This window comes from Dermacentor silvarum, chromosome 4 (genome assembly GCF_013339745.2).
Source record: "Dermacentor silvarum isolate Dsil-2018 chromosome 4, BIME_Dsil_1.4, whole genome shotgun sequence".
In the NCBI taxonomy this organism is placed as follows: domain Eukaryota; kingdom Metazoa; phylum Arthropoda; class Arachnida; order Ixodida; family Ixodidae; genus Dermacentor; species Dermacentor silvarum.
Window position 1 is genome coordinate 115,004,907 of NC_051157.2, and position 14,178 is coordinate 115,019,084.

At 47.5% G+C, this 14,178-nt stretch overlaps 1 protein-coding gene across 1 annotated transcript in view; it reads right to left on the reverse strand.

Annotated features, from left to right (window-relative positions):
* Positions 1-10,944: 10,944 nt before the first annotated feature.
* LOC119450546 (lipase maturation factor 2-like) overlaps positions 10,945-14,178 on the reverse strand; it is a 64,363-nt gene continuing 61,129 nt past the window's right edge. The window contains 1 exon segment of the mRNA XM_049665955.1: positions 10,945-13,807. Within this exon segment, the coding sequence (XP_049521912.1) occupies positions 13,658-13,807 (150 nt within the window). The 3' untranslated portion in view covers positions 10,945-13,657.

Consider the following 14,178-nt stretch of genomic DNA (forward strand, 5'->3'; position numbering starts at 1 on the left):
GTTGTGTGTCCGTATATGTATGTATACCCATATATACATATATATGTATACGTATAGTATAACCGGAAGCCGAAAGTCCGAAAGTTGTGTCCGTAGCGCGGAATCAAACCAGGGACCCCTCGCTTCCGAACGCGCGGCGCTAACCACTACGCCACGAAGCGCACATAGACACACGCACCACGATGGCAATAAATACCCAACATTAAGGAAAGGCCGCGTTTCTAGCGCGTTTCTAACGCGTTTGTGCTAGCGCGTTACGGCCCGTGTAAGAAGCTGGTGTAATACGCTGTGGCCTCTCCGCCTTACCTTCAACGCGTTTCGAACGCGCTGCCCAAGGCGGTGGCAAGTCAAGTTCAAGTCGAGGAGCGTTTATGAATACGAGGGGTATACTCTCTCAGCAGTCATGTGATGGCGTCGGCAAACGCGGTGCACGTTCCGGCATGTGTAAATGGCTGCGTAAGACGCTGTGGCCGCTCCCCCTTACTAGAGAGTACTGCACGTTTCTAACGCGTTTGTGCTAGCGTCCCCTTAAGCGGGAGATCCGATGATTCCCTCCGGAGCTTCGCCCACTCATCATCATTCACCCCGTGGATATGCTGTGATTTTTTTGATGCTGGAGTATGCATTTAAAATGTATGCGTCAGGTGACATCATCACTTAACGAAGACATCGCATGACGTCACGTGAGACGAGATGACGTTATCGCATTACATCATCCGGCGATATTGTCACGTGACGATGACGTTTCACAACGTTCGACGTGATGTCATCACGCGACCTTTGGTGTGATGACATCACACATGGGTTTTGGTACCATCAGATGTTAACGCCGGATTTTTCGCTTCATGGTACGTGTTACGATCGGCCAGCGGGGGCAGCGACCTTTGAACCTCTCCTGCTTTCCCGAGATGAATCGGCTGGTCACCTAGGGAAATGAACGGCTTTAAAAGCGGACTTTTTCGACTCATCTGGAGTGCTCTGCGAGAACGATGTAGTCTGCTCTGACATGTAGCTCATCGTGATACGAGGACGATGTAGTGCGCCCCGTGCTCCGGCCAGTACGAGTATCCCTTGTTCTGTAAATAAGATTGCCTTTCTTAGGTAAATAAACCCCCTGTTCTGTACCTTCAACCTCTTCACCTCGTACTCGTCACTAAAGAAGCAACCCTACTCAAGTCTGCTCGGACGACGGAGTGTGCCCGCTAAGCCTCCGTGTGACGCCCCGGTAGCGCAGGCCAGCTACCCGTTGCGAGACGCACCGGCGGCGTAGGCTAGAGTGCGACCCTCTCGGCTGACGCCAGACTCCGAGTCCACGACACCCGAATCCTACAATGGGCCATATAATGATTTCGTATTTATAAAGAATACCCCCCTCCGCAGTTGTAGCGGCGATTTTCCACAGCTTCGCTGGACATCCACTTTCGCAGAGCCGGGATGGCGAGTCATTTTTTTTTTTTTTTTTTCTGTAGACTGGTAACAGGTGTTTTATGCCTTATATTGCCACGTGCGTTAATTCGGCTTCCAGCGACGCAAACGACGCGAGCGGCGTCGCTTGACGCGTTTCGATCGTGGACGCAAAAGGGTATCAATACGGGTCCACCGCTTGTGCTGCCAGAGTCCGACGAACGCCGTAGGCGCGCTTGCTGTTTTCGCTGTTGCCGAGTTCGCTTGCTTTAGGAGCACAAGTTCGCCCAATAAATTCTATTTTAAGTTTACCGTCGACGCAGTGTTACTTTCTGTCTGCCTGCGTGCCAGGCAGCTCACCGTCACCTACGTGACAATATTCGAGAAAAAAAAAAAAAATCGGGGTAGCTTAAGGCTAAAGACACAGCGGAGCTGATCGGTTCCTAGCTGGTTCTGTCAATATGAAGTGATGCTAAGTTATACGAAGTGTATAAGCATTTCCTCGTGGTCCGTGGCATCGAGGAACGCCTCGCAAAGCACTTGCAGTCCGAGCACACGTAGGGGAAGTGGGGCGAAAGCTATGCACTAAAGCCCCTGTATTTATATATAGGGGCTTTACTATGCACAGTGTACGGGCGGCGCGCAGCAGACGAAACGCCAGGATGACGTAACGGCGCATGCGCAGTAGCGCGCAGCTGGTGGGAGCTCGGTCGAACCGCCGCCAGAAGCGCCTGCTGCAGTCACGGACTAGAAAGCCTCCCTATCACGGACCAAGGACGGAGCACAGACACCAGGACGGAGTCACGGACACCAAGGACGGAGCCACATGTGCTTGCTGTGGTAAAGCTACACTCTAAGAACATTGTTGTGTTGCAAAATTGTTGTGATTATTGTTGTGTGGCAAAATGCACCCTTTGGGGTGCATTTTTGCCACACAACAATAATCGTCATCTGTCTTGCTTGCGTTTCCTATCTTGAAAACTCTGCACTTGCTACTTTCCTGTCGAGAACGCTGTGTCACGCTGATAACGCTCTTGTCGTTCGTGACCGAGAAGTGCCGGGCGCACAGCGTTAAAGAAAGGAAAGCCACGCAAGTCAGATGACGATTATTGTTCTGTGGCAAAAAGACGCCCCAAAGGGTGCAACTGTTTTTAGAGTGTAGAGAAACGGTGGAACATGTTTTATTGGAATGTGAAGAAATCTACCAAGCTGCAAGTCTAGGCTCCTCTGACCTCCTTGAAGTCCTTGGGTTCAGGGATAGCACGGGCAAAGTAAACATGTCAGCTGTAGAGATTAGTAAGAGGCGGTTGGAGGTTTGGTGGCAGAAAAGTAGTCCTAGGGAGACCACAAACAACGGAGACGTACAGAAACAGAGTTCCCAGTAATGGTTCAAAAAGGTTGATGCCTGGAATTCTTTGTATTTGTGTGTTTCTCAAAACTAAAGGTAAGACATTAGGCAAAATAAAAGTTGTCGCAGTTTCACCTGAAAGGCGAAGCATCAATTGCGATAGCAAATTTGAAGAGAGCTATACGGAGTAATGATAGCAGCTTTATCAGCTGTATAAACTTGGACATGCAGCAGCACCGGCAACACGCAGAACTGTTGTCGACGCCGTCGGCGTTTTGCCCGCGTTCGCTCAAAATGCGTGCGGCGTTGGTGACTGTTGCCGGAGCCTCTGATATAAATAGGCACTTGGTGCCGCAGCTAAACGTCGCCTCCCTTCCCTCCCCCTCCCGCCCTCCCCCACGGCCTTTCGCGCGTCGGAAGAAGGCACGTTTGCTCTACATATATGGTGATTGTAGAGGAGGAAAGAGACGCCTGCTTCTGCAGCCCTTAAGGGAGCACAGCGCAGAACGCGCGTTTGTTCTCCGCCGTGCGTTCACTCCCCGTGAAAGCGCGCGTCCCTCGCGCCCTTTCACTCGCACATACAGCGTTCGGCGCGCGGCGACGATTTCATCTCCATTGACGTCATACGGAACCTCACGGCGACGGCGACGCCGACGGCAGAAATCTGCTTTTGAGTGTCCATATAATTGCTATCGCAATAATAAGAGCTTGGTGGCGCAACCCACCACCCCGTTTCAAAGGGGACGCTCATAGCATCCATCCATCCATCCATCCATCCGACACCGCGAGCGTTCGGCGCTAATGCGGGGAAACGGAGAAGCGCGGATGGCGTCGACAGCACCTCTGCGCGTTGCCTCGTTGGTGCTGCTACAATCTGTTTCTCTCATTTTCTCTTTCTCTCTCTCGGGCATAGCGCGCGATGCTCCGCGAGGTGGTTGCTAAGCAACGCAGTGGCAGGCGGCACACATTACGGCCGACTCGCTCGCCGTAATATAATTGAATAGCAAGGGCTATTTGATTCGTATATGAATATTTACACACCCCTACAAATGGATTCTATTTCCCACACTTATCTCTCACTGAACTGTTTCAATAAATCTTAATCTACACAATTAATGAGAGGCATTATGATCAGTTGGAATTGTTTTAACCATGCTCGGAAGCTCCGTTGTTTAGAAGTACACTACAATTCTAAACTGCAAATATGTACACATTCTTGTGCCAAATTAGCGGTCTTTACTCTTCTGTAATACACGACATTATTTAATAACTGCTCAGCCCTGTTTACAGATGTGCAATTTGAAAGAGAAATCGGCAGACTTAAGCAATACCTCCAGGAGTGAACTCATTTACTGTGACTGCAGTAAATGAGTTCTCGCAGCGGGCACTGCCATCTTGCTCACTTGCTCCCTGGCCTGGTCTGGCTGGCACAGGCGACACCTTTGGAAGACCAACATCTTGTGACACAATCCAGCAAGCACTGCTGCAAGCACTGCTGCTAAGGCCAACGATTTCCTATCGGTCTCATATTGTTCGCCAATGAGGTTTGATGCCTGCAACGCCACTGCGCCGTTCATCACCAGGCAAGCAGTGCAGCAACAGTTGCCTTGCCTGCTGTATTGTTCCAACATGTTGCACCACGCTGTCCGATGAGTTCAAGTGCAATGCTATAGCTTACCATCACTTTCACTGCTTCACTCTTCGGGCGAAACTGCAGTTATATTTAAGTAGAACCTCGTTGATACGATACGATCCCAGTATACGTACGATTTCCCGGCGCCAACGTTCGCAATCGAGAACGCAAAAAAATGACCCAAACAGTTACGCTTCGTTTTTGCCTGCTCAGAAGTACCCGGAAAACACGATCTTTCGGCACCGTGCAACGTTCGGTACATCGCTAAACCGATCGAATGATACGTTGTCCCGCCGCTAGACTCCATTTAAACAAGGCGCGAGGCACGTGCGATTGAGAACAGTAGCCGCCCGCCGCAGCTTACCCGCAATACTCGTCCGCCCGTCTCACGTGGAAACGCCGGTGCGCACTAACTTTTTATTCCAGTACCAGCAAATCTCCTCTCGGGTCGTCGCACGTCGCATTCACAGCTATCGCCGCCAAACCTGTTGCGATAAGCATCTTCGCCGATCTGTTTCACAGCTTGTGGGACGTAGTGCCGTTGGAAACGCACTGCACGCTTTTAAATAGGCGACAACCCAAACGCACCGCCGTTCCCTGCTTGCAGGCGGCGCGAAGTGAGCATCGTTGTTTCGCTCTGGCGGCGCCCATCAGCTCGATTTCGTTTCGCTTCCCGTCACTGTCTCAAAACACCAGGCAATAGGAAAACGACGAACGTGCGTCTCGGGTCGCTCGGGTGCACGTCGGCGACTCGCGTTGGAACGATTCACGCAACGCTTCACATTAGGTGGATGTAAACAAAAGTTCAGTCTGTCAGATTTTAGTGATTTCGGATTGTACGTTTTTTTTTCGGTTAGTACGTTTTTCCTCGATATTTTACAAAACGTATGAATGAGGTTTTGCTGCACTGCAGTGCCCACATCATCTTCGTCTGCAACAGTTTGCCGTGCTCTCCGAAATATATGCACAGGTGCCACCATGCATAGTGTGTAGCACACAAAATCCTGCACAAATTGCAAAGCACAAATGTCTTGCGGTCGCGCAGTAGTTGGGGGTGGTGGGTGGGTAAACTTTATTTAGTCACGCCAGAATCATGTGAAGGGGAGGGGGGGGGGGGGGGGCGAAGAAGCAGGACGACGATGGGCCCTCGGGCCGCTCTAGATGGCCGGGCACATTTGCGCTTCGGCGACCCCTCTGGCCCAGCTCACTGTCCGAAGCTGTAGCTCCGGTTGCAAGCTGCGCAGATCAGCATCCCATCGCTCCTGGTGTTCTGACCTTCGCCACGGGGGCTTGGGCTTGTTCTGGCAATTTAGAAAGATGTGGTCAAAGTCGGCTCTGGTGCTAGGACACAAGTGAAAGTGAGGAGAGGTTTCACCGTGGGTAATAATGGACAGAAGGAAAGGGGTCGTAACTTAAGCCGTTTGAAGTCTGCGCCACAACGCCTGGTCACTTCTGGGAAGAGATTTATGCGGTGGGGGGTAGATTAGGCGGGAATTTCTGTAAAACAGGGTGAGGTCATGGTCGCTGAGGAGTCGCATCCTACTCCTAACTGCACATTGCCGCAGGGTCAAGCGTTCAATTCCCATGGCTCCTCCTTTGCCATATCGTGAAGGTAAAGCTGATGATGAAGGGGCGGTCTGGCAGCATGACAGGAAGGACGTGGACAGATGGACAGAGCAAACAGTTTCGAACTTTTAACTGCTATGGCAGTACAATAAAAATATACACTGCTTATATCACGGCTAAAGCAAGCGCACCACGCAAGGCGGGGACGCAGAGAAAGACGTGCACATTCGGCAGACGCCACAGCAGAATATGGGGGCGAGGACTTACGAAGTCGCCATCTGTCGGAAGCGCCTCGCTTGCGTAACGCGACGCGCTCCTCATAGGTTTGGCTGTCGGCGCTCAATAAAAACACCACGCGGGAGCCCCCCTGGTCATTTCTGTAAGTACCCCCCACACGAGGGAAGTTTCCTACTGTCAAAATAATAATATTGGGCGAACAGAATGCGCAGAATATATAGTTCACAGGCGCTATCTCTTTACCGAATACGTACAGTGAACGCCCATTGCAGTGATGATTGCACGCGGTCGCCGTGATGGAGTCCCCCGAACCAGCTTCTTGCGTGAAAGGTACGTAGGCAATCTATGTGAAATATGTTCTTATAGTGTGCTTTCTGTACAACCAAATGGAGCATAACAAAATGAAGCCTCAATGCAGCGATCGCACGGGTTCGCAGCGACCGACTGCGCGTCTGCGTGCATGTCCGCGCACAATGTTTGGCTTTCGCTGCGAGCGCGTTTTCGCACCGTGCCATGAGCTTCATGCCGCAGCATATGAACATTTGACAGTACACAAGCAACCATTGTTGCATGGACGCTATCAGAGCTGTTCAAAAATAATTTCGTTATAACTAGAGACTTCGACGCTATACGATGACTCGTGATGTGCCATCGTGACGATTCAATCAGTTTTTTTCTTCTAAATTCTTAGACGTTTCAATATCGTTATTATTGCGATAGCAATTTTATGGACACTCGAAAGCAGATTTCTGCCGTCGGCGTCGCCGTGAGGTTCCGTATGACGTCAACGGCGATGAAATCGTCGCCGGGGGGGTAAGTGGTTCTTGAGGGAAAGGGAAAGGTTGGCGCTATCTTCTGCAGCCCTTGAGGGAGCACGGCTCAGCGCCAATCGCTCCGGACGCTGTATGTGCGAGTGAAAGGGCGCGAGGGACGCGCGCTTTCACGGGGAGCGAACGCACGTCGGAGAGCAAACGGGCGTTCTGCGCCGTGCTCCCTGAAGGTAGAGTGTACTAGATTGGGGGAGTGGGTCCAGCGGACGGCATGGCAAGCGCGAAGGGTGAAGCAAAAAACGCGGAAAATGTGGCGGCGCTGCCGTCGCCTTCTTCTGAATCTCCGGCCAATAAACGTTGGCTCGGCTGTTTCGGCAGCGCTCATTGGCTGAGGCGAGCTCGCGAGCTGAGTAGCTGTCGTCTGCTCGACGCACCGTCTTTGGTGCGTCGTTTGCGTTCTTTCCGCCGCTCTTTTTCCATTTTATTGACAATAGATCGGTGGGGGATAATCTCAGTGTTACCGCCACCGGGTATCCGCCTGTCAAAGCTCCATGCAGCTGCGGTAGGGTCTCCGAAGCAACAAGCGTCCGGCCGGCGAGCGGGGCCGCTCATTCGGAAGAAAGTGACAGTGGCGCCACCTGGATTTTCAATAAAAAATGTCTCAGCGCAGAGCCGCAACTTTTTCCGTCGCGCGAACGGCCGTGGGGGACGGGAGGGAGGTAGTGGAGGCGACGTTTAGCTGCGGCACTACAGTGTACTAGAATATTATATGCGGCACCAAATACGTATTTATATAAAAATGCCGCGCGCGTTCGGTGCGAACGCGGGCAAAACGCCGACGGCGTCAACAACAGTTCTGCGCGTTGCTGGTGCTGCTGCATGTCCAAGTTTATACAGCTGATAAAACTACTATCCTTACTCCGTATAGCTCTCTACTGATTTGCTATCGCAATTGGTGCTTCGCCTTTAGGGTGAAACTGCGACAAATTTTTCTTAAGTTGTGTCGCACTATATGTTTATCGGTCTTCTCAGCTAGCAATTTCCCGGTGCTTCTTTTTGTTAATCCAGTACATTCATTGTTTGGTGCTAACACAAACATAAGGCATGCCTTTTCAGAATGTGTTTCTTACCGTTACCTTTCCATACTGGTGAACGTACTTGCCAGTATCTAGCACCACCAAGTTCATAGACCAAATCTTCAAGACATTAACGCGGGCAGCGCGCGCGGGCGAGCTTCTCAGCGTGAGCTTTCTGCTACTCACCGAACATCGCAGCCCAAAGCCGTATAGCAGAAATCTTCCTCGCTGAAGTGCTTGCTACACACCCAAGTTGTAGTCGATGGCTGCTTGCCAGTTCTAAGCTACATACAGCGTCTTGGCCTGCGGGTAAGTGTGAAGGCTTACACCGGGCTCCGCTGCGTACGCGTCCGGCACTGTGGTACCGAGCAATAGCCTAGGTACCATGTCAGACGCCTTCAAAGGCAGCCACTACCTATTACAGTGATTTCAAGTACTGTCAAGCAGACACCCCAAGCAGGAAAACATTCCCACTTAATCAGAACCGTAGTGCAGGTGGGTCTAAACTTTCGTTTTCAGCTCACTTCAGCGCTTCCGAAGCAGACGATGTGGCCGCTGTGTCCACATGATCCCTCTTCCCACGTCACGCCGACGGTGGCGACAACTTTTCCAGTGTAAGGGCCGCACCCACAACGGCAGCGCAAAATTGGGAAAACAATATTTAAACGGAGAAACAATCGCGTTTGGTGCCCCGATGCCGCGTGAGCCCATCGGCGAATTGCGCACTTCTGCAGGCTGCTAAAGATGGCGAGAGTTGCGCGTTGATCTCTCATGCAATAGTGCATCCAGGCAATTAATTTGATCCAGGGATCCGGGGTGTGCACAAGTCAAGGCTGCGCCGGCACTATTTTGATGAAAAAGTTCGGTCTCGTGTAAGGGCCGCACCTCACTAAAGCTGTGAAAAAAGAAGTGCTGCCCACGTAATGCGAAGCGGTACGGCCGGAGACGTTGACACGCGTCGAGCTGGTGAGGCCGGAGCGGCCCAATATACGTTTTGTTGTTTTGCTATTGCGTAGTGTTTTAAGACTGTGACGGCAAACCAAACGATATCGAGCTGCAATGAAGCCACAGCGAAACATGAAGCTCACGAGATGCCACACCGCTATGCCGGCTAGCCTAGGGACAAACACATACAAAACGAGCAAAGAAGGTTCTCTCTCAGTAGTACCTTGTCAAAGGCAGGTACTCAAGGAGCGAAAGCCCCCAGATTTTCTCTCTCGCAACTGCTTTCCATGCGTTCAATTCCCATGGCTCCTCCTTTGATTTGTTATTGACTTAGACACATGAAATTTTCAGGTAATATTCAACCTTGTGTGCTGATTACAAATATGCAGTTAGTTTTTCCCAAGTCAGTCCAAAAAAAAAAAAAAGTTTCAATTATTTGTTATACAGTTGGGATGTGACTTGTAAAAAATTTACTGCACCAAGAGAGCTAAAATTAAGCAGGTATCTTCCTGAATGTTCAAAAGTGCAAGTTTGCATTTTAATGTTTATTTTTAGCTGAAGTTATGAAATTTTTGGAGTTGCAACTTTGCAAATGTGGATTTTTATTAGTGATTCCTACAATATTTCAAAATGTTTCATTGTCCTAAAACACTATATCATAGCTTTTGTGCACTCTCCGACTCTCTAGCATTCAGGCAAAAAGAAATCAAAAGGATTGAATGAGTAACAGTGACACTGCTGCTCTCAAAATTTTACACTTGGAAAAATCATTTTGAGAAAAATGCAAAAAATTAATGTGCAAAAATGGCATTTTATGCTTATAAAACCAGGTAGTTTTCTTCTGAAGCAGCATTGAAGGCTCGTTTTGGTAGGAAAGCAAGCAGCAAACATGCTCTTTCAAACAAGATCAAGACGTCTGGCTGTGATAGACGGTTTTGGAATGGCGAATGACACAAAATGGTTCATGCCAGCACTTTCATGGGCAAAACTGAACATTTAATTGGACAAATACAGTGTTTTCTTCCTCAATGACGTGTCGTGAGCTAGTTGTTTGCCAGCAGGTCGGGCAAATACCAAAAAGAACTTCATTTGACGCTCACTTCGTGTCACTTGCAGCAGGAAACGCCAGTGCATTTCGGCTACCACCTATAAGAACTGTGCAGTACGCTTTTAAAGATACTACGCCACTTGCATTGCGAAATAGATAGGTTAAGAAGCTTATCATAATAGAGTTGGCGGCGAAAGCTGTGAATGCGACGACCATCGAGAATTGCTGGTACTGGAAGAGGAAAACAGTGCGTGCTGGCATATTGGCGTGAACACAGGTGGGCGAGTACTGCAGGGAAGCTGCCGTGAGGAGTGCCTACTGCTCTCGATCGCGCGTGCCTTTTGTTCTTCACATGGGATCTAGCGGCCGGAAAATGTATCATACGATCGCAGTTTGGCGATGTACCGAATGTCGGTGTCGAGAGATAATGTTTTCCAGGAATGTATTAACTGGTAAAAAAGAAGTGCAACTGTATTGGGTCATTTTTTGTGTTGTTGATCGTGAACGTTGGCACTGGGAAATGGTACAAAACGAGATCGTATAAATGAGGTTCTATTGTATTTGTCTTTGCATCACCAATAAACATTGTTGGAATGTACTTTAGTTGGACGTTCTGGCGGGCTAGTTGGTTCATAGCTTTTAGAAGTTTATATAACTGCGCGAAAAACGAGGACACATGGAAGAAACACACGAGCGCTTGTGGTGTCGTGTGCGTTTCTTTCGTGTGTCCTCGTTTTTTCGCGCAGTTATATAAACATGGTTGGAAGTCAGCGCCATGTGCTTCTTCTGCGTCGCCATATTCTGCGCTGTGTTTGTTTTGCCATGAATAACCAACTTTCCCAAGCCTCTACCCTTGACTGTGTACTATGTAGCTTTGCAGCTTCTTGCAATAAGTAATCTGAAAGCATAACATACTCCTTTTCCTGCGAAATGTTTTTATTTGGTTACAAAAACAGTACAAAATGAAAATACAATATAGTGTATGTTGCTGAATAAAAGGAAGTCTGAATCTGCAGTGATGAAAACATATGTAAACATTTACCAACTGATCATGATGCATTCGCATGATCTTATGGCATTGAGACTAGGCTAATGAGATTATGCGACTAGTTATGGTGCCTTGTAGTGAAGGTAACAGCCATGGTAATATTTTTCTATTTCGTTCCAGTAATCTCACAAGGTAGAAAAAGCATGCAGTAAAACTTCTAAACTGCACCAGAAGTGCTTCGATAAGTAGCAGCCTGTCACAGATGTTAATGATAAATGCACAAAGTGAATATGGTGTTCCGTATTTGACACTAATGCTAATACTATGTGCAGCTGCAGAGTAGTGTTCCCTTTACAAATTGTCCAATTACACAGCTTCCTGCTTTTAAGGGGGGACTTGGGTTCCGGATAAAAACACTTTTGTTATTGACTTAGACACATGAAATTTTCAGGTAATATTCAACCTTGTGTGCTGATTACAAATCTGCAGTTAGTTCCCAAGTCAGTCCATTAAAAAAAAAAATAATAAATAAAAAAAACATGTTCCAATTATTTATGTGTTATAAATTTGGGATGTGACTTGCAATAAATTTACTGCACCAAGAGAGCTAAAATTAAGCAGGTATCTTCCTGAATGTTCAAAAGTGCAAGTTTGCATTTTCATGTTTATATCTGTATTTTAGCTAAAGTTGTGAAATTTTTGGAGTTGCAACTTTGCAAATGTGAATTTTTATTAGTGATTCCTACAATATCTAAAAATGTTTAATTGTCCTAAACACTATATCATAGCTTTTGTGCACTCTCTGACTCTCTAGCATTCAGGCAAAAAAGAAATCAAGAGGATTGAATGAGTAACAGTGACACAGTGCTGCTCCCAAAATTTTACATTTGGAAAAATCATTTGAGAAAAATACAAAAAATTACAGTGTGCAAAAATGGCATTTTATGCTTACAAAACCAGGTAGTTTTCTTCTGAAGCAGCATTGAAGGCTCGTTTTGGCAGGAAAGCAAGCAGCAAACATGCTCTTTCAAACAAGACCAAGACGTCTGGCTATGATAGACTGTTTTGGAATGGCGAATGTCACAAAATGGGTCATGTCAGCACTTTCATGGGCAAAACTGAACATTTCATTGGAGAAATACAGTGTTTTCTTCCTCAATGACGTGTCATTTTGAGCTAGTTTTTTGCCAGCAGGTGCACCCTGGTATGGGGATTAGAAAAATAATAAAAATGAAAATTAAATTTTTCGTGAGTGAATTTTTCGTCTCAGGACCCATGTGCCCCCTTAAAATGCAGGCAAGCGAACAATATTCAATTAACCAGGTTTGTAGCAACCGAATGCTGCATAGGGGTGGTAGGGTGTTTGGATGTTCCGTATTAACACACTGTGTGTAGCAGATTGAAACTGAAAGTTGCTAATTATTTAAACATGTGAAGCATTAAGCCTCCTCTTGTATGGTCATCTCTTTCAGTGCGAGCCATTGTGCCCATGTTTAACAGATTGCCTCTCTTCTCCCCGTCAGGCAGCACATTATCTCCTAACCCCCCACCTGTCCTACAGAGTTAAGTTATTCTGCCTGTGCTACATAAGTAGAAATCCTAGAGCCAGTTTCATCATGTCGGAGACCTAGATGTTCCAAAGTTTTGAAATGCTTGCCCTTCACTCCGTGGCAATGTATTACACACCACAAACACTTAAGTTTGTTGCAGACACCGTCATCTTCCTCTTCACTATTGGGCTGCAACCAGAGGCCATCCCTCCACGTCAAAGAACAAGAGATCGCATCACTTTGTACGCTCTACAAATAAGCCAGACACTGGCCTTTCAGTTGAGACACCACACCCCTCGCGTTCTCTTCCATATGGCACCAGAGAAACAAGCATGTTGGACTTAGCGGGGTTTAAAGCTCGCATCACAAATTCAGTGCTTTGCAGCCCTTAGAAAGAGCAAAAAGGCAAAAGCTCAAGCTTAATAAACACATCGTGATCACATACAAACCTTCGTGGCTTGGCAAACAGCATCACACACCAAAATCCTCATAAGAGGTATTGAAATCTTAACCCACAGCACTATCGACCACTACAATTTTCTCTACACAGTACTCTCCTTTTTAGGAACGAATGGTTGTTCTTCTAGAGGCTATCTTGACACAGGTTAAAGCCACATAAGAAAAACTGCTTCAGTTAGCAACACGTGAAATGATCCGACACAACTTCAAGTGGTGACTACCTTAAGAAGAGCAGCCAGCCACAGTAGTTTTGCAAAGAAAATCCTCTAATGTACACTGGAAGTGATCATTAAACAGCTTATGCTCAGTTTGCTGAATCATTCTGTAGACAAAGCGAACAGAGGATTGTAGCCACTGGTGAAGTACGAAACTACAATGCATAATTGTGAAAATTTGGACATCCTGTTAGGCCACACATAAATCTGAATATCTGGGCATGCAACGGCTCTGGACAATGTAGACAAGCTGTCAAAACCTCACCAGTTCCAACACACATGGTAGCCAGTACTTTACATGACGTGCAAATGTAAAAACACTCAAGGAGACGTGTGGTTTCCTCGTGCACATATCTGTCAAACTTTTGTGCCTTTCAAGTGTAGGCTATAGTGAAATTCGCATTCTGGGCAGGCCGGGTCAAAACATGCCTCGGACAGCGTTGAGCAGCAACGACGTGGAGATGAGCGACCAGATGTACAATGTTGGTGACATCTTCTCTGCAAACTTCCTTGAGTGCTTGAGGATGTATATAAGGAACTTGTTCGTGGACTTTGTTTTGGGTGCATCCTGCAAAAGAGAAACAACTCGGTTAAGACCACACACTGAACAGTTCCTCTACGTGTGAACTACCTTTGGCTACTTTTGTAGCTCAACATACATTAAAACTAGAGAGAGTCTGATGAGTTGGTAAGGCAAGGCAAGTGGAATGATGCATAGAGAAAGAAAAAGACACTTGACCAGAGCATAGGCCAAAAGATATTAAAATGACAAGCTAAATGATTTTCTCTTTTTCTTCATCTTCGATGTGCGCCCATCTGTTCAAGCTACAAGTTTATGAAATTCCAAACTACGATGCGCTCAAGAAGTTCAACTTGTGTTTGTGCTTGACTTAGCAAAGTGCCCATGCATCGACTTCAATAGGGAGTAGAGATTGTAGT